This window comes from Lynx canadensis, chromosome E3, assembly GCF_007474595.2.
Source record: "Lynx canadensis isolate LIC74 chromosome E3, mLynCan4.pri.v2, whole genome shotgun sequence".
Lineage (NCBI taxonomy): Eukaryota > Metazoa > Chordata > Mammalia > Carnivora > Felidae > Lynx > Lynx canadensis.
In genome coordinates this window covers 25,095,407-25,117,868 of record NC_044318.1, presented here as the reverse complement: position 1 = coordinate 25,117,868, position 22,462 = coordinate 25,095,407, and the positions used below count along the sequence as shown (strand labels likewise).

At 48.6% G+C, this 22,462-nt stretch overlaps 2 protein-coding genes across 3 annotated transcripts; one reads left to right on the top strand and one right to left on the bottom strand.

Moving 5' to 3' along the window:
- Window positions 1–2,492: 2,492 nt before the first annotated feature.
- PHKG1 (phosphorylase kinase catalytic subunit gamma 1) lies at window positions 2,493–11,449 on the top strand. The gene is made up of 10 exons (XM_030301061.2): window positions 2,493–2,664; window positions 4,922–5,036; window positions 5,510–5,688; window positions 6,135–6,189; window positions 8,694–8,759; window positions 9,035–9,198; window positions 9,586–9,676; window positions 9,810–9,963; window positions 10,140–10,265; window positions 10,635–11,449. Exons 2-10 carry the CDS (start codon window positions 4,954–4,956, stop codon window positions 10,878–10,880), a joined length of 1,164 nt encoding a protein of 387 aa, XP_030156921.1. The 5' UTR covers window positions 2,493–2,664; window positions 4,922–4,953; the 3' UTR covers window positions 10,881–11,449.
- Window positions 11,253–22,286, bottom strand: SUMF2 (sulfatase modifying factor 2). 2 transcript variants are annotated; one of them, XM_030301063.2, is made up of 9 exons: window positions 22,189–22,286; window positions 20,309–20,465; window positions 17,537–17,651; window positions 17,042–17,086; window positions 16,544–16,694; window positions 15,637–15,692; window positions 13,645–13,729; window positions 13,314–13,458; window positions 11,253–12,102 (listed from the first exon to the last, which is right to left on the bottom strand). In XM_030301063.2, the coding sequence occupies exons 1-9, from the start codon at window positions 22,250–22,252 to the stop codon at window positions 12,018–12,020; spliced, it is 903 nt and encodes a 300-aa protein (XP_030156923.1). In that variant the 5' UTR covers window positions 22,253–22,286; the 3' UTR covers window positions 11,253–12,017. The 2 variants fall into 2 exon arrangements, with proteins under 2 accessions (XP_030156923.1, XP_030156922.1); XM_030301062.1 differs by having other exon boundaries at window positions 11,925–12,102; window positions 20,300–20,465; window positions 22,189–22,283.
- Between the last annotated feature and the right edge of the window lie 176 nt (window positions 22,287–22,462).

Here is a 22,462-nt window from a genome sequence, read left to right as displayed (position 1 = left end):
GTTTTAAGCATCTAACTCTTGCTTTCAGTGCAGTTTATGATCTCAGTTCATGGGATTAAGCCCTGCGTCAGGCTCTGTGCTGACAGCATGGGGCCTGTCTGGGAATCTCTCCCTCTCTACCCCTCCCATGCATACTCTCAAATAAATAAACTAAAAAAAAAAAAAAAAAAAAAAAAGCTCCAGTTGGAAGGTCAATGTTTCTTAAACTGAGCAGTAACAGGAAACTGTTTAAAATAATACTTCTAATCGACTGAGTGATAAAGGAAACGTAGGAATAAACCCCATTACAAGTGCATTCCTGTGGCCAGGTCAGCACATGTCCTAACCGCTGATCTGTCCAATTAATTGGTCAGAGATGAAAACCATTGTCTTTTGCAGTCCCCCTGCAGATGTTTTTCTTGTGTAAGGTACTGTAGTTACCCTTTCTTGAAAGACTCAAGCTCATTGCAACTGCCCACTCCATGTTGCCTTAAGGAGATAGACTCAATTTGGGGTGCATCGTTTTTAAAAATGAACTGAGCTCCATTTCTCACAACTCAAAAATTCATTCGCTCAGAGTTGACCTCCAGTCTACATTGTGCTCTGCAGTTTTCCAACTTCCAAATACACCTTTTCAAGGCTGATTTTTTTTTCCCCATCTATAAGTTTCAGAGACCTGTGAGTAAAGTGGTATTGAGATTAGTCAATTGCTGCCTGCTGCCCGCTGCCTCCTGTTCTCAGCTGTGTTCTTAGAATGCCCTACTCTTCTTGAGTTCCTGAAAGTGACCAAGACCACCTTGCCTGAATTACCACAGACAGTTCACAACTGGCAAGACCCCAGCATATTTGCTTCTGGATTCATCTGTGGGCTCCTTTGTCCATTTTCCCTGGAAGTATGTGAGTTTATAGTGTTAATGCCCCTTATGTCCAAGGGCCGATGGCATATGGTGACTAGCCAAATAGTTTATTGTTGAATCAGTGAACCAAAGGAAAATGAACCACTGACATCAATAAAATGCAAGAGTCTGGCTGGCCTGGCCTCTCCCTTGTAGGAGCCAGGGCTACACAGAGATGGGCACAGGGAATAATCCACTAGATGCACTGGCCCTTTGCCCTGAGTTCAGAAGGGATTTTGTTAAGCATTGAAAGTATAAAGCACAAGTCCACTCTACAGCTTTGCATCAGGACCACAAAAAGAGGAGGTGGGAGCTTACAGTAAGTGAAAGGAGATTGAGGTGTTTTCATCATTGGAGCCAGATGTTGTATCTCAGTTAAGCAGAGGCCTTAATGCATAGTAGACCCAAAGTCCTTCCCAGTGCCCATTTATATAGAAATCAAGCCATTTATATAGAAATCTTTTCACTCCCAGGAGTGAAAGAAATAGATGGTCAGCATGAATAAAGGAAAGAGCTCTTGGGCCCATACCTGGGGTTCATCTAGGCCTTCCTTACCTACTTCATGACCTTGAGCAAGTCACATTCTCTTTAAAATTGCCTTAATACCAGAGTTTTGGGGTCCAAGTGAGAATGTGCAAGTGCTTTGTGAAATGCTAATCAAATGGGTGCTTGTGGGCTCAGCCTCTGTGTGAAGCACTGTATTAGCCCTCCCTTCATTTGGTATATTAGGGGTTTGAAAAAAGGTAGCTTTAGGGGCACCTGGGTAGCTCAGTTGGTTAAGCATCCAACTTCGGCTCAGGTCATGATCTCTTGGTTGGGGGTTCGAGCCCCGCATTGGGCTCTGTGCTGACAGCTCAGAGCCTGGAGCCTGCTTTGGATTCTGTGTCTCCCTCTCTCTGCCCCCTCCCCGCTCACATTCTGTCTCTCTCTCAAAAATAAATAAACATTAAAAAAATTTTTTTTAATAAAAAAAAGAAAAAAAGTAGCTTTAGAATGAGAGAGAGCAATATGTCAGTGTCAGCATGTTGCATACATTATTTCCAATTCTGTCAACCTCTTAAGGTAGAATCATACTGATGAGGGCCCTCACTCAAAGAGCCCAAAGGGGCACCCTGTCAGAGCTCATATGCTTTTCCTGGCACACGGACCTCCTCCCAATAGACCACAGGCTGAAAACTAAACGGGTTAAGGATGAAATCATGGAGGCAGATCAGAGATGGATTCCTGAAGGGGATGTTCCTTAACCTTTAAGGTCTGCATTCTGCAGGTCAGCCACAAAAACTGTTCCTGAGTGGGCCCCTGTGGACACTGGGGCTACAGTGTGGGTGCGCCAGTTTCTCCTGGGGTTTCTTCAGGTCCCTGCTCTCAGCATATAGAGACACTGTTCCCAGAGAAGTGAATGTGTTCCCGTCAAGGCTGGCTTTATCTCCTCTGGGCCTGGAGGCCAAAGGAGCTCCAGAGGGAAGATTGGTCACCTCATGCTGTTCCTGCGTGCTCTCAGGCCACCAGAGTTTCCCTCACCGTCCAGCAGAGGTCACCTCCTGGTGAGACTTGGCCCCTGCTGAGTCTTGGCCTGCATCCCAGATTTGCAGTTGTGATTTATTTCTGGCACGTCAGGCTTCCGTCACCAAGTAGCAAAGCCCGGAGGACGAGCAGCAAGATATCCTACTGTGGCCACGAGTGTCTGCTGAGGACCTGCTTCAGCCCTCAGTTGTCCCCTCTCCCCAAGGGGCTCTGAGACCTTTGGGATTCCTGTCACATTCACTCAAGGGCCTGAGAGGACCTAACAGTGAGTAGCTGGGCTGGTGATGGACAAAAGCCAGGCAACAGGCAGAGAGGGAGAGGCTGTGGGCAGAGAAGATAGAAACATCCAGAGCCATTAGACCCACTTTTCCCTTCCGAAGGCAGCTGGATGCAGAGTGGCAGCATTGACTCTTGAAGCCCCCCTCAGGGTATTTGCCTACAGAAAGGGGGTTCTCTGTTATTGTATTTTCAGACTTTGTGTTTTGGGGAGGGATGTGTTGTTCCGAAAAGGACCAGGTTCTCTACTTCCATCTGGGGACCCTTTCCAAAAGAGTCTTGGGAAAGGTGGGGAGTCGGGGGTGGGAGGGCAGGTAGGGAGGTAGTGGACAGAAGCGCAAATGTGGCTCAATCAGGCCTAGAGCAAGGGAGTGGTCCCCCTGCCCCACCCCAGGACAGGTGAATGCAGCCAGAAGTGTGTGAAGCTGGTCAGGCCAGGGAATGGAGCCCCCAGCTGGGATGGCTTCCTGGAACGGGTCTACCACATCCTCTGCCTGTAGAGGGCTGGGGGAAGGGAGAGAACTTGCACTACCCAGCTTTGGGAGGTGGGGGACACAGACACCCATCTTGGGAACTTAAAAGGACCTGCAAGGAAATGGGCTTGTTTTTACAGGAACAGACATTTCTGTGCTCAGTTGGGGCTGCTGACTGGGAAGCCTGTGAGCAAGCAGCCCAGGCGCCTGCTGTTGGCAGAGATTGTTGTTATTCTAATTATTCCTCTGGTAACCAGGCACCCAGCAGTGGGGACACCAGGCTTCCTGGAACAGCTAGCCCTACTTGGCTGGTCAGCAAATTGGCCCATTTGATAGGCCAGGCCTTCCTGGGCCCAGAAAGGGCAGTGGAAGTGGGGCTAGAGGCAGCTTTGGCCCTGCTGAATGTTAACTTGTGCCCATTTTCTATCTGCCCCTCTTCCTGTTGGTAGATGATTTTCTCTGTTCCTCAAATCCTGTATCTGAGGTAGGAGTTTAGTACTATGGTGGCCTCTATATTCCTCAGGCGCCTGGGTGGCTCAGTCGGTTGAGTGTCCAGCTTCGGCTCATCTCATGGTTCGTGGATTTGAGCCCTGTGTCAAGCTCTCTGCTGTCAGCGCCAAGCCCACTCGGATTCTCTGTCCCCACCCCACCTTACCCCTTGAACTTCCCCCACTCACACTCTCTCTCAAAAATAAATAAACATTTATATTCCTCAGGCAAAGCTGGCCAGCTCAGCTCCTGTGTCCAGGCCTGAGTATCCTGGCTTTGTACCGCCCCACACTGTGGCGGGACCACTCAGGGCTCACCGGCCATCATTTGGTAGGACATGGGGCATTCCAAGGATAGAACCGACCTGCCATCAGAACCCTGAGCCAAAGGGATACCTCCAACTGTTGACTCACATCCAGGGAGCAGCACTGGGCACGGCAGGGAGGAATGGCTGGGACACCCCAGAGATCAGTCTAATGGAGGAGGTGACACCACACACTGACAGGTGATAGCAGAAGCAGGGCCCATTAAGCTCTGCATCCCTCTGAGCACCTGGCAGAGTGCTTCTCAAAAAGCATGAGAGAAAGAAGAGAAAAGAAAGAAAGAGAGAAAGGAAGGAAGGAAGGAAGAAAGGAGGAAAGAAAGGTTAGGAAAGTCCTGGTTGAGAGCAGAATGAGTAAGGAAGGAACAGTGGGAAGCACTGGAAGTGTGTTCCGGAAGGAGGGCTGTTTTCACGGAAGGACAGTTACACTGGGGGAGGTGAAAGAGAGGCTCTAGGAGCCCCATATTGAGAAGATGAAATCATGAAGCTTCTCACCTTTCCGCAAGCACAGAGAACAAGCAGAGGAAAAGCAGGACTAGCCTCATCTCCTCAAAGAGAAGAGACAGCCCTTTAATTTGTCCTCTGCAAAGTTTCTCTGGGGTTCTTTCTAAAATCAAGGGTGTGCTGGCCTCCTCAGAGCTAACCCTGGGGCTGATGGCCCAACCTTCTGCCTCTGGCCTGGGCTTAGGCCTGGCCTGCTGTCAGCAGGGGGCGGCAACTTACAGCGAGAACATCCGGGGAGCCACAGGGTTGCCTGGGGTTCACAAAAGTTTGCAGCCAGCAGGAAGACGCAAGCTGGGCTCTTTCCAAAGGGTTTTTCAACTCACATTTATTTTGAACGTCCACTATAGGCCTGTTCTGTGCCAGGAGATACAAAGATGAGTGAGAAAGGGTTCCAGTCCTCAAAGAGCACATCCCTTAGATCAGGACGGCTGCCAGCTTCTTTCCATCTCTCCCCTCAGAGCCCCTCAGAATCACCCCGGAGGAGCTGAGCATGACCCGGGACGAGGCACTGCCAGACTCGTATTCAGCACAGGGCTTCTATGAGAACTATGAGCCCAAGGAGATCCTGGGCAGGTAAGGCCTAGACCTGCCCCAGGAAGTGCTGTCTTAGGCTCCAGCCAGTTCCATGGGCCCATGGGCCCATCCCCAAAGCACTGTCCACTTGGAGAAACCCTCAGTTTGGGGTCCTGCTCTCCTGAACCGGGACAAATGAGAAGGGTATATACCTCTCCCAGCGGAATTCTCCCAGTGCTGTTGACAAGCACTTCCAAACCCACTTTGCACCAGGGTCAGAGATCAGGGGTCAGAGGGAAGGTGATGGCCCTCGATGCTGAGAAAGAGCACTAAACTAGGAATCAAGAGTCCTAAGACCAGGCTCGTTACTCATCAGCTCCAGACAAATCACCCTCCCTCTGCCATCTTCGTCCCCCATCCCCAAAAGCTCCTAGGGAGTTGGTGGATAAGGCAAGACATCTCTGTTGTGCCTTGGACCTGGGATTCTCCCTGGGGTGAGGGGCCCCTGGACCACCTGTACTCTGCACCCCCAGAGGAGTTAGCAGTGTCGTCAGGCGCTGCATCCACAAGCCCACGTGCCAGGAGTATGCTGTGAAGATCATTGACATCACCGGCGGGGGCAGCTTCAGCTCTGCGGAGGTGCAGGAGCTGCGGGAGGCGACGCTGAAGGAGGTGGACATCCTGCGCAAGGTCTCGGGGCTCCCCAACATCAGTGAGTAATGGCTCTGGGCCCCAGCAGGGTGCTCCACCATGATTCTGCTCTAATAACCCAAGTCAGGGAGTGCGTGCGGTCCCACCGTGCAGCCAGCCAGGATCCCCAGAGTGTCTCCTGCCCCGGAGACCCTGCCAGCCCAGCACCCTGAGGCTTGAGGTTCCCAGCCGCACCCTCACCACCCTGGAGACTCAGCTGTAAGCCTCCTCTTCCAGCCAGCCAGAGGTTTGCAAGCAGAACTGGCGGTGGTTGCGGGTCAGGGAATGGGGGTGTAAGGTCCCGGGCTGGCCCCTCCCTTAGCGGGACTCCTTTGAACACTGTTCTGATACCCCTTCCGGCTCTTGAAGTCAGTCGGAGCAGCTTTAGTACCCTCACCCCTGTGCCCCCCCGCTGCCTCTGCCCAGGCTCCTCTGCTACCTGAGACGAGTTAGTCATTTCCATTTCAGTACAGCTGAAGGACACATATGAGACCAACACTTTCTTCTTCTTGGTGTTTGATCTGTAAGTACCCAGTCCTGCAGCCAGCCACACCCTGGGGCCTGTCGGAGAACCTCCTAGTGTGGTCCCTACCCAGTGCTTCCTGGAGACCAACAGCCAGCTCCCTACACTGTGGAGGCCAAATAGGATCACCAATGCTTCAGGTCAATCAGCCCCGGGGTCAGGCTGCCAGGTCTCGAATCCTGGGGCCACCACTTATGAGCTAGATGGTTTCTTTAAGTATCCGTTTTCTCATGGGCATTACAGAAGTAATAATAGCACAGCAAATGGCACAATGTAAATGCTATTAATTATCAACTACAACGACGATGACGAAGGTGGTCATTCAATACTCATTCTGGACATTGAGGCTATAGCAATGAACAAGACAAAGTCCCCAACTTCATGTAATGATTATCACAGAGAGTGAACAGAAAGCAATGATACATACACATAGTTATGTACATGTACAGATGCATAAAGCAGAGCAGGAGTTAGAGAGAGGTGGGGCTTCTTTAGATGGGGCTGTCAGGGAATGCTCTCCAGAAGGTGACCTGAGCAGAGGCCCAGATGAAGTGAGGGAGGGATCAGAACCAAGACCTGGAGAAGGACCCTTCCAGCCGAAGGACAGAAGGAAGAGCCAGAGCAAGGGCCCCACCGGATGGGCTTCATATATTCCAGGATTGGCAAGGAAACCAGGGTGGAGTGGGGCAAGCTTGTGAAGTTGGCAGAATGTGAGGCCAGTCTGTACTGAAGACCGGATTTTGCAGGCATGTCAGCCATGGCAAGGACTTTGGAGGGATGAACACATCCCTCTTACTTTTGAAAAGCATACTACTGACTATAAGGAGGCAAGAGTGGAAAGGAGGAGGCCAGCAGTATTGAGGCAAGAGGCCCACCAGGGAGGCAAGCAGTAAAGGATGTATTTGGGGTGTGGCTCAAAGACTGACATCATCGTTGTCGTCATCAATGTCACTATTCCCCTGCTTCTGCACCAACAGGGCTACTGGGACAAGCCCCTTGTCACAGGGTCCACTGCCCACAGGGGGCCTTTCAGCTCTGAGAGCCTCTGTTTTCTCAAGAAAGGAAAAATGATAACAACCACTGTGCCCATCTCACCAGGCTCTAAGTATTGAATTCGACGACACAAAGTGCTCTGTGAACAATGTTTTCAGACTTATCATTTTTATCAGAAAGGCTTCCCAGGGAAGGAAACTGTCCAGCTCCTTGTCGCCCCACTCCATTGAGTCCTCACTAAAGGCTCCATGAACCACCACCATTGTGTGGTGTCTTGATTCCTCCATACATAGTAGCTAATTTTAGGGACTGGATTTACTTGAGAAAATTATTCAAGTAGGTTTTGTCTTGTTAGAATGTTTCATACTGTAGCCATGCTGAATATGTGTAGGGTTATTTTCTTCCAGACACAGTATAACCTGGCCTGTGTGTACAATTAAACTGCCAGGTCCATGAGGCAGCAGCCTGTTGTATCTTGCCCAGTCCCCAGTGTTTACTGGTTAATCTTTCTTATGTTGCTAACAGTGAGTTCTTCTAGTGTCTTTAAAATGGAATTAGAATAATAAAAACTGGATTCACACATGGCCTTTCTGGAACACAGTGCAGATATTGTACAGATAAGGCTCACCTCTGTAAATTCTAAGTTGTCTCCTCAAACAGAACCCCCCTCCCTGCCATACCAGCTAAGCTCAAGGGTTTTCTTGCCTCTATGACAGTGGCCAAATTCCTTTGTGTCCCAGGAATCCTGCTGCTTTCCCTGGAGGGGTGGGTGAGGAGAGCAGGATGTACCTTTCCTCTTTAACCAGGGGAGACTTTCCCAGGGCCGCCCAAGACTTAACCAGCTGCAGCTGTCCCCAGCTCTGCTCGGTGACACTGCCCTGTAGAGCCCTTGTGGGCAGCTCAAATATCCCTAACCTTTGAAGAAGTTGCTTAGGGAAGCTATTTTTAATGCTGCCCTGAGTTGCCCTCCAGGGTGCAACTAGATTGTTTTAGCAGCGACCTCTTTCTACATCATTCCAAGAAGTGGGAAGATTGAACTGTAATTCTTACTCCTAAAATAGGCCAACTTTGCTCTCGCAGCACCTGCACTGTTGCCTCTACTGTCCATTCCTGGGAATAATCAGGACACTCTTGTCATGATCTGGATCTGGGGCCTTGGGCCAGTGGCTCAGGGTCCCTCTTTCACCTCCCAGCCCTGATTTTGGCCCTGATAGATCCCAGTGTGTCACTTCCACAGGTGGGGGGAACTTCAGGCTGGTGCCATCCCACCCCCAGTGGGGGAGACACTCACCCTTGTGCTATCCCACCCTTTCGGTTTCCACTGTTCTTCTAATCTCCCTAGACAACCCCTCTGCTCACTTCCCCAGCTTCTTCCTGCAGCCCTTGGTCCTTCATGGGGAGTGGTCCACTCTGTCTCTGGAGATATGAGGGGAGGAAACAGGTCTCTGGGAGTAGGGTAAGAAGGGGGTGCTCTTGGGACCCATACAGATACAAACCCGCCATCCCCACAGGATGAAGAGAGGGGAGCTCTTTGATTACCTCACTGAGAAGGTCACTCTGAGTGAGAAGGAAACCAGGTGAGGATCCATTTGCCCCTATGGCCACTCCCTGCCCCAGAGTCCTAGTGAAACTGGCACCAAGCTCTTGGAGTGAGAGCAGCATGCATTTGTCTGGGCTGGGGGCATGCACTGCTGGCTTTTGTAGCCTCCCTCCCTCTTTGGCTCAGCCTAGATGGTCTCAGCCTGTCCTCCCACACTGGCAGTCTGGTGGGTATACGGGCTTTGGTCTCCCTGCTTGCTACCGGGCCCTGCGGAATAGGAGATAAGAGTGACATGTGCCTGTCCCACCCCAGGAAGATCATGAGAGCCCTGCTGGAGGTAATCTGCAATTTGCACAAACTCAACATTGTACATCGGGATCTGAAGCCTGAGAACATCCTCTTGGATGATGACATGAACATCAAGCTCACAGACTTTGGTTTTTCCTGCCAGCTGGAGCCAGGAGAGAAGCTGCGAGGTCTGGTAACATGGCCTTGGCCCATGTCAGGGGCTCAGGTCTCTCTCATCCACGCTCCCAGGAACAGAGATTGCCTGGATTTCTCCCCTGATTTCCGCTCCCAGAATAAAAATCCTACCATTTCAGGGCTAGGTGTCTCTTCAGGTAAGCCTCCTCCCAGGGCTGAGCCAGGTTCCCACTGCCTGAGTTCCAGGCCAGGATGGCTAGACGTGACCGAGGAAGCAACAGACCCAGCACCCAGGCCCTGCCCTTGGCTCTGAAGGTGGCCAGTGTTAGAAGAGTCCCAGCCCAAGCACCATTTTGCTTTTGTCTACATTTTTTTTCTTTGGATCTTCCCCCTTCCAAGTGCCCCCTGCTGACCTGTCCTGAATGTAACTATTTCTGCAGAGGTCTGTGGGACCCCCAGTTACCTGGCCCCTGAGATCATTGAATGCTCCATGAATGATGACCACCCAGGTTATGGGAAGGAAGTGGACATGTAAGTATGTTGGGAAGTGACCCAGAAGGACAGGGATGCCCCCGTGGCTAAGAGCACCTGGCTGGGGAGGGGAGGAAATGGCAGGAGCTACAGCCAGTTCTCCTGCCTTCCTCCCTGTTCCACCTGATACCAGGTGGAGCACAGGCGTCATCATGTACACCCTGCTGGCTGGCTCCCCACCCTTCTGGCACCGGAAACAGATGCTGATGCTGAGGATGATCATGAGTGGCAACTACCAGTTTGGCTCACCTGAATGGGATGATTATTCAGACACAGTGAAGGACTTGGTGAGAGACCAATCCTTCTGGCTCCTCTGCTCAAGAGAGGGGGAGTCCACCACGGGGGAGAGAAGCATATCATGCTACAAAATGGAGGACCCTACTGGGAAAGACCTTATGTCTTCTGAAGTGCTGGAGGGGACCCTGCCTTGATGTTTTCAGCTCCCCCTTCCTTATTCTCTCAGGTTTCTCGCTTCTTGGTGGTGAACCCCCGGGGCCGCTGTTCAGCAGAAGAGGCCTTAGCACACCCGTTCTTCCAGCAGTATGTGGTGGAAGAAGTGCGTCACTTCAGCCCCCGGGGCAAGTTCAAGGTACTGAAGCTCCCCTCCCACCCAGGGCAGGACTCAAGTCCAAGCCCCTAAGTCCCTTTCCTTCCCCCAGGGACTCCTTTCACTCACAGGGTTTCCAGAGCACCTGCCCTTCCCCTCCCACCCATCCCTGTGATGGCTCCAGCTCAATTTCTGGCATCAGAGAGGACAGATGTCACCCATCTGGCTCCAAAAGCCCACATCTCTGCAGATGCCGGAGGGGTGGGAATGATAGGGGGAACACTAGGAAAGGCCCAGCAGTAGGCACACAAGGCTTCATAGCAATCACGCTCAGGGACTCCCTGCACTGGAAGGGGAAGGAGACAGGCCGGCAGGGACTGGGTCCAGCTTCTCAGTTCTGGCTTTCCACAGGTGATTGCTGTAACAGTACTGGCTTCAGTGCGGATCTACTACCAGTACCGCCGGGTGAAGCCGGTGACCCGGGAGATCGTCATCCGTGACCCTTATGCCCTCCGTCCTCTGCGCCGACTCATCGATGCCTATGCTTTCCGCATCTATGGCCACTGGGTGAAGAAGGGGCAGCAGCAGAACCGGGCTGCCCTCTTTGAGAACACACCCAAAGCTGTGCTCCTCTCCCTGGCTGAGGAAGACTACTGAGGGGCCAGCAGGTGGGGTAGGTGGGGTGGGGGGCGGGCAAGGAGGGAAAGCCACAGAAACAGAAGTTGAAGGAGTGAGATCATGTCCAAGCCTCTGTCCAGAGCGGGGTACTTGGGCCTGGCCAGAACCCCTGCACCCAAGGCCCCTATCCCCTCTCAGAGGCTCTGCACAAGGGCAGGGCGCTCCCATCACACGTCATCACATGTTGGTGAGTGTGGTCAGGGCCTGTCCCCATAGAGGGGAACTGCTTCTCTACTTCCCAGCTGTAAGCACCATCTCAGGTTCTTCTCATGGGAGGCCCAGAGTTCCAGATGCTTGCGCGCCCTTCTCTTAGGGTCCCAGGGTGAGGATAAAAGAGAATAGTCTGAGATATACAATCACAAGAGGTTTTACTGACCTCACAACATCCAGTGGCACCATGGGAGCAGGTTCTTTTCTAGGGACATATGTTTAGAGGCATATGGGAGCCCTGATCTGATTAACAATAGAAAGGGAAGGTTCTGGTATTTGTCTGTCTGGAATATCATTTACTTTGTGACTCTCACAATACAGTTTTGTCTGGTAAATAATTCGGCTCCCCTAGACCCTTTTAAGACTGACATTGTGCTTTAAAGAGCCTGGTTACTGCATTCTGTGTACGGTTAGCAGAAATTAGGTTCCTTCAGAGGCATGTGAAACACTACAAATGAGGTGAATGAAAGCAGTATTTTCCTTCTACAGCAATTTGCTTGGAAAACAAAGAGAAATGGTGAAATTCTGCCTTGAGAAAACAATGTTGGATCCCTGAATCAAACATTGATTTAAAATTTTTAACAAAGTGCCTTTCAGAGCACTCTGGCCCAATTGTTTGAGTACTGGGCCCTATACAGTTAATATCTGACCTCTAAGAGAAACACCCAGCTCTTGGCCACAATCAATAAGTTGGGCCCCTTCTCCAGGAGACAGTGGCACCCCTCCTCTGAGGTTAGAGTCCTCTCCTGGCCTGGTGAGAGATGCCTGCCACAGAGGAATGGAAGAGGGGTAGGAGGTCATTCCTGAGGCTAAAGTTTAAGAGTCTGGAGTTTGGCTGTGTCTGGAACGTGGCCAGGGAGTGGCACGGGCACCATGGGGCTCTTCTCTTTGGCTCTGCATAGCTGTTCACAACTCCCCAGGCAGTCGGCCTGCACTGGATGCACAACGGAAGCCAAGGTTGTCTGAGGCTGAATCTGGAGTGTTGCCCATCCTGGCACCAGAGAAGAGGAGAAAGAATGGACATTTGTTGAAAAGGGGTCTGGAGTCTTACTCCACTTTCCTGCTCTACCTCCTAGGGCCTGCTGTGGTCCAGGGTGCGGGAGGACATGGTCTAGAAAGAAGCCTGGGGTGAGGGCGCTCCTGGGGCAATGGGGAGAAGGGCCCTGGGACAGGGTGGAGGAAGTGTGAGTGAACAGCCCTGAGAATCTGCTCTGGAAGGCAGGAAGGGCAATGACTAGTAACTTTAGCTGCTGGTGGTTTAGAATAACTCAGTCGAAACAAACAATCAAAAATTCCTGTCAGTAAGAAGCAAAATGTTGTAGTGCCAGTGAGTACTTCATACTTTTTAATGAACTTTCACATATGCTCCTTCATTTGCCATTTCTCAATAGCTCTGGAAGGGAGGGTCTGTTCACCATTTTAGAGACCCAGCAGATACTAGAAAGATGTAAATATCCTGCCCAGAGCCAACTACTGCTTCATGGGCACAAGAGATTCAGTGGCAAACCCAGCTTCCTGGTTCCCAGGCTAATATCTTCTCCATTACTTTGTCCTAAAAAAAGGAGGTGAGAGAAAGTCTTGGGCCTCAATGTGTCAAAGAAACGTCTGCAAACCTGACTTCCCGAGGCCACAGAAACTGTGGTCTCTTTTTAATCCCTATGGAACCCGTAAGGGGAGGAATCACAGGGAGATCAATCAAAATAAATGTACAGATGAGAGTGTAGAGACAGTCCCAGTAGGAGACTCAGGTGCTAGCACTAATCATCTGTGTGAAATGAGCAGGTCCCAGCACCTCCCTGAGCCTAATTTTCCTTGACGGTAAAACAAAATGGTTACAGAAAATGACTTTTCATGTGCTTTCCAGTTTGAAGGGTCAGTATTTCCATGACCCCAGGCCATAACCTATTTATGTGGCCATTCTACCCCCCTGTCTCCGCACACCCAATTAGGAGGACAAGAACAGAAAGAAAACCTTATGGTGTGGGACACAAAGTCTTTCTGGGTGCTGAGAGCTGGCAAGAAAAGGCACAAGTCGCCCTGGGCTCTTTTGCTTCTCATGGCAAGTGCTGCTTGTTCTCTTTTCTGTGCCCAACTCTGGGTGCAGACGGAGGTGTGGAAGCAGTGCCAACACCAGCTCTGGTGCTGTCTGTGCTCTGGGAGACCAGGACCTGACCCTCAGCCCCCAGATCCCAGGCTTCTTACCTGGTGGTGACCCGGGCCCGGTGGTTGGCGGAGCCATCAGCTGTGTCGATCCAGGATGCCCCCCGGAGGACACGCATGTCCTGGTCAGTGGCCGGGTACGGTGATGCCGTCCACTCCCACACGTTGCCCATGAGGTCATAGAGCCCTACAGCACAGCAGGGTGGGGGGTCAGTCCCAGGCTGGCTAGTACCCACCCCCCCCACCCCCACTTATGAAGTCTTTAGGGGAGCAAATGCTTCTCTGGTGGTGTTTCTTTCTGCCTCATTGATCAACAGAATGATCCCACCAACCAATTTGTGAGTGTTGACAGCAATGTGAAAGGAAATCTTACCATAGTTATTCTGTGGGGGGAAAGCATTCACTGGGGAGACTCCATGGAAGCCATCCTCAGCTTTGTCACCCTTGGGGAACTTTCCCTGAGAAGGAGAAATTTAGACTAAAACATTTACCATCCTGTTCCAAGGCAGGTGTCCCTGTCTACCCAGAGGAAAACCAAGGTCACTTGCTGTGTCATCTGGGGTGGGGTGAGGGGTATGGGGCAGTGTTCTGAGGTACCCATCCTGAGCTCCCAAACTAGTCACCTCATGTCCTCCACCATCACCTCCTGGCTGGATTAGGACGGGTATGCCTTCCCCTGTGCCCACAGGGGTCTAGAACAAGCCTACCCCACTCCCACTGTCTCCACTCTCAGCAGCTCCCACTCCTCTGCCTTGGACCCCATGCGCTTCGGTGCCTTGGGAAGAAAGGCTCTCCTCCCCTCCTCTGTGGTCAGCACCACCTGCCATCTGCAGAACAACCAATGCCCACCCTGTGCTCTCCTGTAACACCTCTTCCCCTTCTACCACCAACAGGTGTAACTCTCCCTCGTCTGCCCTGACTCTATCCTCATCTGTTCTTACCACCAAAATTCCTGAAAAAAAGGACCCTATATTTGCTGATGCAATGTGTCCAATGTGTTCATTCTTCTCATTAAAACTGGGATTCATCTTCCACTGGTCTACGGAAACTGCTCTTACTAAAGGGGAGATAGAAGGGGCAATAGCTACTATGTGCTAGGGCTACATTTATCGCTTTTAATTTAATACTTACAAGGTTGTGAGGCAAGTATTTTCTCCCTTTAAAAAACTGGCAACTGAGGCTCAAAATGGCTAACTTATCAAAGATTACAGTGAAGAAGTCAGATCTGTCTTTTTGCCAAGCTCTGATCCAAAGATCATCTAAGATCAGTTTACCCCTCAGGTCCTTTTTAATGCTACCCCCTGAAACGCTGACGCTGTACCACCTCACTCTATAGAGTCTCCCTGGGAGATGACATTCTTGCCCAAGATGTATGCTGATGACTCCCAAACCACTTGCTCTGACCCAGACCTCTGTCCTAAGTTCCAGACTCATATTTCTGACTTTCAGCATATAAATGACCCAAAGGCACCTTAAACTAAGCTGATCTTAGTTCAGTGATCAGTGATCTCAGTTCAGTGATCAAGTTCTAGCCTTCTGACCCCAAATGCATATCATCTATTCTGATAATGGTACACCATCATCCTGTTGCCCAAGCTTAGATTCATGCTTGAACCCAACTCTCTTTCACCTCTCCACATCTGATTAATTACCAAACCCTATCTATCTTCTCAGGCATGCCTCTTCCATTTGGCTTCCTCTCCATCCTGCTGCTACTTAATTCACATGTTCAAAATCCCTTGTGCCATTTCCACAGCCTCAAATTCAGAGACCCCCCCCCCCACTGCCACCATTGCAGCTGTACTCTGTTGGGTCCTGTGCAAATTAGCAACTAGCATACTCCCCAAATCAAAGATGCTTTTAGTCCCCTCTGTTGACTCCCCACTGCCTACAGGGTAAGATATAACCGTATCTTGGCACACCTGGTCCTTCATAATCTGCTTACAACCCACTGCCTACATCATCTCCTACACACCCCATTTCACTGTGCTCCAGCCTCTCTGAATTTGTCCCGTCTCTGAACACACAGTACCCTTTCCTAATACAATGCTTACACTTTCCTAATACCCTTTCCTAATACAATGCCCTTTCCTACACTTTTCACTTGGCAAATTCCAATCTCCATCAGGTTCAATGTCATCTTCTCTGTGAAGTCACCCCCAGCTCTCTCAGGCAGTCATTTACTCCTGCAACTCTTCAGTATGTAGCCCTACCACACTGTCTTTTGCTTTACCAGTTTAGTAGTTTATCAGTCCCATTAGAACACAAAGCCCTCTGAGTCCCACAGCCCAATGTGCCGCCTAGCCTACAGCAGGTTTCGATCAAGGCTTTGAGAAGGGAGAGGGGTGAGGAATGTATATCTTACCTGCCACAGGTTGGTGCGGTTTGGCTGGAACTGGTTTCCCCATGGATAAACCTGACCTGCCAAGACAGCAAGGAGATAGCAGGGGTGGGAGAGGTGAAGGGTTGTGGAACAAGGGAAAGACAGAAATAGTGAGGGAACCAAAAGGAAGTCAGAAGGTGATGAGAAAAGAAGAGAGAGATTACTTTTATTTCCAAGGCCTGTCCCTTCCCCTCACTGTACTGCACTCAGAGCCCCTGGCCTCCTGATCTGCTCCAGGACAGTGCGATCCCAATTGTGGTCCTGACTCATGCCAGTCTGTAAACTAACTGTTACTGGATCATGTCTAGATTAAGTACAGAAATTGGGGGTAAGAATGAAGAAACTTGTCAACTAGACTTAAATTGGATAAACAAACAAGCAACCTTATTATTCACATTAATAATTTTGACTACTGGGATAGCTGGTGTTCATTCAAAGAGTAGCAGAGGTGTTGAACACGGCGAGTTGCTGCTTCCTGCTCCTAACTTTTTGTTTAGTTGGGATTGCAGAACAACAGAGTTATGAGCAAATAGTGATTCTTTAGTCCCTTTACACCTATGGAAAAGGCAGTCTAGGTAGTGCTTTTCTTTCCCCCTATGCTATGGTGTTCTGATCATTTACGGAAATGTAACATGTCTGGATGCAATCTCCAAAAATGACAAATTTTCTGTCTGTTCCTTCATTCCATTTTTCCAGTTAGTAATTTTTATGGCATTGTACATTAGTATGGGTGTGAGATGGATTAGAATTGAAAACAGAACAACCGGCCCTTTGCCACACAGTTTAGAAGACTGCTCTCGGGAGTATGGACCCTTCCCACCCTTCAAAGCCCCCCATGCAGGGTAGTATGGGAGAAGAATAAAGGGGAGTCGCGCTGCCAACTCTATACCCGTCAAGCCCCCTCGGGCAGCAAACTCCCACTCTTCCTCGGTGGGCAGCCGTTTCCCCCGCCAAGCACAGTAGGCACGAGCGTCATTCCAGCTCACGTGTACCACTGGGAGCTCCAGTCTCTCTCGGATGCCAGAGCCAGGACCTGCAGGCTGACAGCCAGGATGAAGTGAGACAGACTTCTGGGAGCTCATGGAAGTCTGAGGAAGGCTAGGCTTAAGGTGGCTGAGTTCAGCTTTTACCACTAGATGGAGCAAGGAAGTTGGAGGAGACAGCCTGGTGAGCGCGGAGAGGCCCAGAGTCAGAAACGGAAAAGTGGGGTGGGCGATGGGAAAAAAGATCAGGGCACAGGAAATAGGGTTGCTTGGCTGTGTCCTCAAAATTTATGGTCATCCTTTTTAATTCCATATTTCTAGATGGGCAACGGGTCTAGGGAAGCCAGGCCTCCAGAATAAGAGTCAACAGGGGCAGAAAACAAGGCAGAGGAACCAACCCTTACCTGTCTCCAGAATGCCCTTTCCACTGGAAGCCACCAGAGAACAGACTGCAAAAAAAGGAAAAGGCATGACTGCAAGATGCTCTGACCCAGCAAGGTCACCTTCCTGACTGACACACAGGAGGCAGAGCAGACACTTTAGGCTGAGCCTCGGGTGGTCCAAGTGGGGCTGTTTCTGGAACCTTTAAAGCAGGACATCTCATGACCGTTATTGGAGGGGATGTTGAGATGTCCTCTTGTCAGTTCATGGAGTAACTTGAACCCTACATGTGACCAGATCACCAGACTTTTTACAAAGTCTCTCTAGGCAGAAACCAGCACAAGGTTAACATCTCGGGAGTATGTGTTCATCTGACTCCTCCAGGGATGATCTCTCTTGCTTCCTCCCTGCCTGTGGCTCTCAGGGGTGATTCTCTCTTGTGGCCCAGGTGACCCCATAACCCACAGGATTCTCTGTCCAGGGCCCACTCCTTCAGCTGAAAGCCCAGGTTCTCTCACCTCCATCTGATGGGCCACTTTGTTTCTAAGCTCATCCGAGACAAAGTCCTCAAAGACAAAACTCCACCCAAACTTCTCAGCCTCTGTCCGGTACTTTTTTTCCCTGACAAACTCCCTGAAAAGAGAGATATTTCACTTAGTTAAGCTGCTACAGTTCCAGGTCCCACTGTCACCCCCTCCTGCTCCAGAAAACCTCATATATCCTTCACCTTTAAGTCACACATCACAGAGTTTCCCTCAACAACAAGGAATTGACATTGAAGTCTGAGTAGGAGATTTTCCTTTAAAATCTGTTGCTGTATGTGTAATTCACGTAGAGTAAAATTCACTCTTTTAGTGCAGTTTTGTGAGTTTTGACAAAACTTATAGTCATTATCACAATCAAGATATAGAGGAAGTTTATCAACCACCTCCAAAAATTCCCTCATTGCCTCTGCAATCATTGCTGTTTTTTGTCCCTATAGTTTTGCCTTTCCCAGAATATAAATTCACATACATCAAATCATACAGTATGTAGCTTTAGAGTCTGGCTTCTTCCATTTAGCACAATGCCTCTGAGAATCACCCACGTTGTTGCCAGTATTAGTTTGTTCCTCTGTTTACAGAGTACCATTTTATTGTGTGGAGGTTCTGTATTTTGCTTATCCATTCACCACTTGCAGGTCATTTGGGTTATCTCCAGCTTTTGGAGATTATGAATAAAACTGCTGAGAATATTTAAGGGTGGGGAACAGGTCTGTTTTCTGAAAGGTCTTCAGACATCCCCACTCTCACAACAATCATGTGAGGGAGGCAGAACGTGATTATCTCCATCTAACAAATGAAAAAAAGTGGAATCAAATAAAAATGATGTACTGAAATTTTAGAATGGATTTTCACACAGTTTGGTATGGTTTAGCAAATTTTAGCACGTAAAATTTCCAGGGTAAGATGGATTGTTTTCACTGGGCTAATAGTACCCCGTCTGTGCCAGCCCTCTGACATGAAGAGACATTGTTCACCCATGAAAGGGGCATTGAGAATGGAGGAGGTGATCAGTTGTGGTAGCAACAGCTATTCACCAACCTCAGAGCATCTGAGTAGTTTGAAAATCTTTCACCAGAGAGGCAGAGACAAATCATGGGGGTTCTAAGCAAAGTTTAGGGGCTTGCCAGAGGTCTCTCATAAAATAGGTCATTAAAAATAATAAATAAATAAATAAATAAATAAATGTCATAATTTGAAATATAAAAGAACACACACTGTTCATCTATCTAGCTAGCTATTTCTGGTTGTCATGATGTGGTGCAAACCTGATCAAAAGCGATTTCTCCTTCAATTTTAATAACTTTCCTGTTTAAAAATACTTTTAAAAAGCACATATAAGCATGGAGTGCTGGTTGGCTCAGTCAGTTAAGCGTCTGACTCTTGGTTTCGGCTCAAGTCATGATCTTACAGTTCGTGAGTTCGAACCCCGCACCAGCTGTATGCAGCCTGCTTGGAACTGTCTCTCTCCCCGCCTTTCTCTTCTTCTCCCTTGCACTCATTCTCTCTCTTACTCTCAATATAAATAAATACTTAACAAAAAAGCACATATGTGTAATGCATATTGTATTATAGAAAAATGAGAAAGCACAAGTATATGAAAAGAAACAAAACTGAAATCATCCATTATCAGACCAACTAAGATATATATATATATATATATATATATATATATATATATCCCTTACATAGTGTTCCCTGTCCTGCCCCCTCCCCCTCCCAGGAAGGATTTTTAAATACCTTTAATAAGGTGCTTCCCTGGAATTATTTTCATTTGGAAGTCACAAAAACATGGGCAAAATCTGTAAACTAACACAATGCTGCATCTCCCAGTTCTTTTTTTTTTTAATTTTTTTAATGTTTATCTATGTTTGAGAGACAGAGAGAAACAGAGTGTGAGCGGGTGAGGGGCAGAGAGAGAGGGAGACACAGAATCCAAAGCAGGCTCCAGGCTCCAAGCTGTCAGCACAGAGCCCAACGCGGGGCTCAAACTCACGAACTGCGAGACCATGACCTGAGCGAAGTCGGACACTTAACTGACTGAGCCACCCAGGTGCCACAAATACACTAATAATTCTTATGCTTACTCTGTCTCCTGAGTAAATTTTTCCCCGTAAATTTTTATCTTAAAGAGTTTTAAGGCCACAATGCAACATATAAATCATTTCCCACATTTGCTTTGTCTTCCTGTTCCCTCCTCTTCCTTTTCCCACTCCTCTCTCTCTATATTCCCCCTGTATCATTTGAAGGTAAGTTACAGGTATCACCTGGATCATTCCCCACTTTAGCCTTTGCAAAACATACCACCTTGAGGAAAGTGAGGCGGCTCAACAAGGCTTCCTAGATTGAGTTGGAATCACAATGCTTGTCCTAAAACAATGCCAGTTCCATAAGTAAATATAAAGGATATTTAAAGACTCCCAGCTACTATGACCCTTCTCCCAATCCCTTTTCCCTGTGGAAGAGGTTTTTGTTAAGTGTTTGACTTCTGCCCCTATTTCTCAGTGTTATATCCAGTGTAATGGAAAATCCACTGGCTCAAGGGTCAGAGGGTTTGAGTTCCAGGTCCAGCTCTGCCGTAAACAGAGTCTCCAGACTTCAGATTCTTCACCTGAAAAATGGAGACAGCACTTATCCCATATTACTATTGCAAAGATGATATGTAATAGTGAACAAGCTAGTTTGCTTTTAGCTATCAGGAACGAAAATCAGAAAGAGCCTTTACCGCTCTTAGAATACCTGATGTACCTGAAATCTTTGTTGGTGACAGGAAATATATCAATGGCAAAGGGTTTTACTGTCACCTCCCGGACAGGCCCTTCACCATCTCTGCCATCTGGTGAATTTGTTCCCATCTGGAATCTCCCACCTGGTAGCTGGACCATGCTAGTAGCCTGCCCATTCCCTGCAGAGAAAAAGGAGCATCATCAGTAATACGTGAATATATATAAAACAAGTGACAATATTTGGATCATACGTAATATTCATAATGATGTAATGAAAAAAAAATGCGGCTTAAAAATTTGGCTTTAAATTCTTGTTCTGCCACTTAATTTGTTGGGTGGCCTTAGGCAAATAAGTCAGTCTGAGTTTTGGTTTCTTCACCTACAAGATGGAGATAACATCTAGCTATTTCATAGGTGTGGCTGTATAAATTAAAATTAACATGTGTGAAACGTTGTGAGTGCATTGTAATTATTCAACAAATGTTTATTTTCTTTCTTACTGCTCTATTCCTGTACACAACTCTTTGTCCCAGCTAGGTAAATCTAGACACTATACCCTGAAATACATCTAGCACATCTCTACCCACACTTCTGCTCAAGTTGTTTCTCTGCCTCTTCCTCCCCATTTCTGAATGATTTTCACTATTATATCATATGCTCCAGAAAGAAAAGAACTACATTTATTTTGCCAGTGTATTCCTGGCATCTAGCATAAGAGCACGATAATTAGCAAATAACTGAATGAGGTCCTTCATATCTACTGTTTGAACACCTCAGAAAATCAGAATTAGAAATATCTTTATTATTTATTTTTTTAACTTTTTTTGTTGTTGTTGTTGAGAGACTGAGAGCACGAGTGGGGGAAGGGCAGAGAGAGAGAGGGAGACACAGAATCTAAAGCAGGCTCCAGGCTCTCAGCTGTCAGCACAGAGTCCAATACGGGGCTCGAACCCACGATCCGACTGAGCCACCCAGGCGCCTCAAAAGATCTTTAATTCAACCCCCTTATTTAACAGGAAAAAACCAAGACCCAAAAAAGAGAAACCACTTAAAGAACTAGTTAGCAGGGACAGCACTAGATCCAGGTCTCCTTACTTCCAGGTCAGCACTATTTCCAACCTGCTACACTTGTCTTCACACTTTGGGGTGTTATGTTTCTGCCTAAGGATGTCTAAGTATTATAAGTTCCTCAATGGCCGAGTCTACCATTTTTTCATGTTTCTCTGTCTTTAGCCTTCTTATTCTCATTCTGACACACACTGATGATTTCATCTACTTCAAGGGAGAAAAAATTTTACAGGGAAATCTCAGATTAAAAGGGAATTCAGAAACAACATATAACTGCAATGTATGAACTCTGACATTAACTCAGTAAATAAACTATAACAAACACAGTAGATGAATTTGAACACTAACTGTATGTTTAAGGATATTAATGACAACTGTTAGTTTTTTAAGGTAGAGAAAGAGTATGGTGGGTTTTTTTTCATGACTTCTTGTCTTTTTGGCTATTCATGCTGTGTATTTACAAATAAAATTGTGTCGTGTCTGGATTCACTTCAAAAAGGCCCCAGGGAAGGAGAAAGTGATATACCAAAATAGCAAGATTAGTTATAAACTGGCGCCTGTTTTTAAGCTGGGTTACCGGTTCATAGGAGGAGGTGTTTTTATATTCTTTTACACTATGTTCGAAAGATTCCAAAATAAATTAAAAGTGAAAAAGCAGTTAGATAGGATATGAGCATTAACCATCTTGCCAAGTTGGCTGCCTCTGGCTGCTCCAAGCCCATCCCGGAAGCGGGCGGAGGGGCCACGGTCTCTTTCCCGACCTGGCAGGGCACCCACCCCTTCCCTGATGTTTCCTGGGGCACACAGGGTCAGGGGACAGGCCAGCACACTGACCTAGCTCGAGCCACGGGCCAGACAGGAGCAGCGGCAGAATCAGCAGCGGTGGCGAGGGGCCCATGCCGGTAACACGAGCAGCACGCCGCACCGTAAAGCCCTTCTGCGCCTGCGCCCTGCGTGCACCGCTTCGGCCACCGTATCGCTCGCAACGCCTCCTTAGCGTTTCCCTCACAACCCCCTTTGGTCAAAAGGGCTTGGTTAGTCCCAGGCTGCGGCTGGGTATAGAACTTGTGGAGCCAGAGAAGAGATTAGTGTCCAGGGGCCCTGGCGT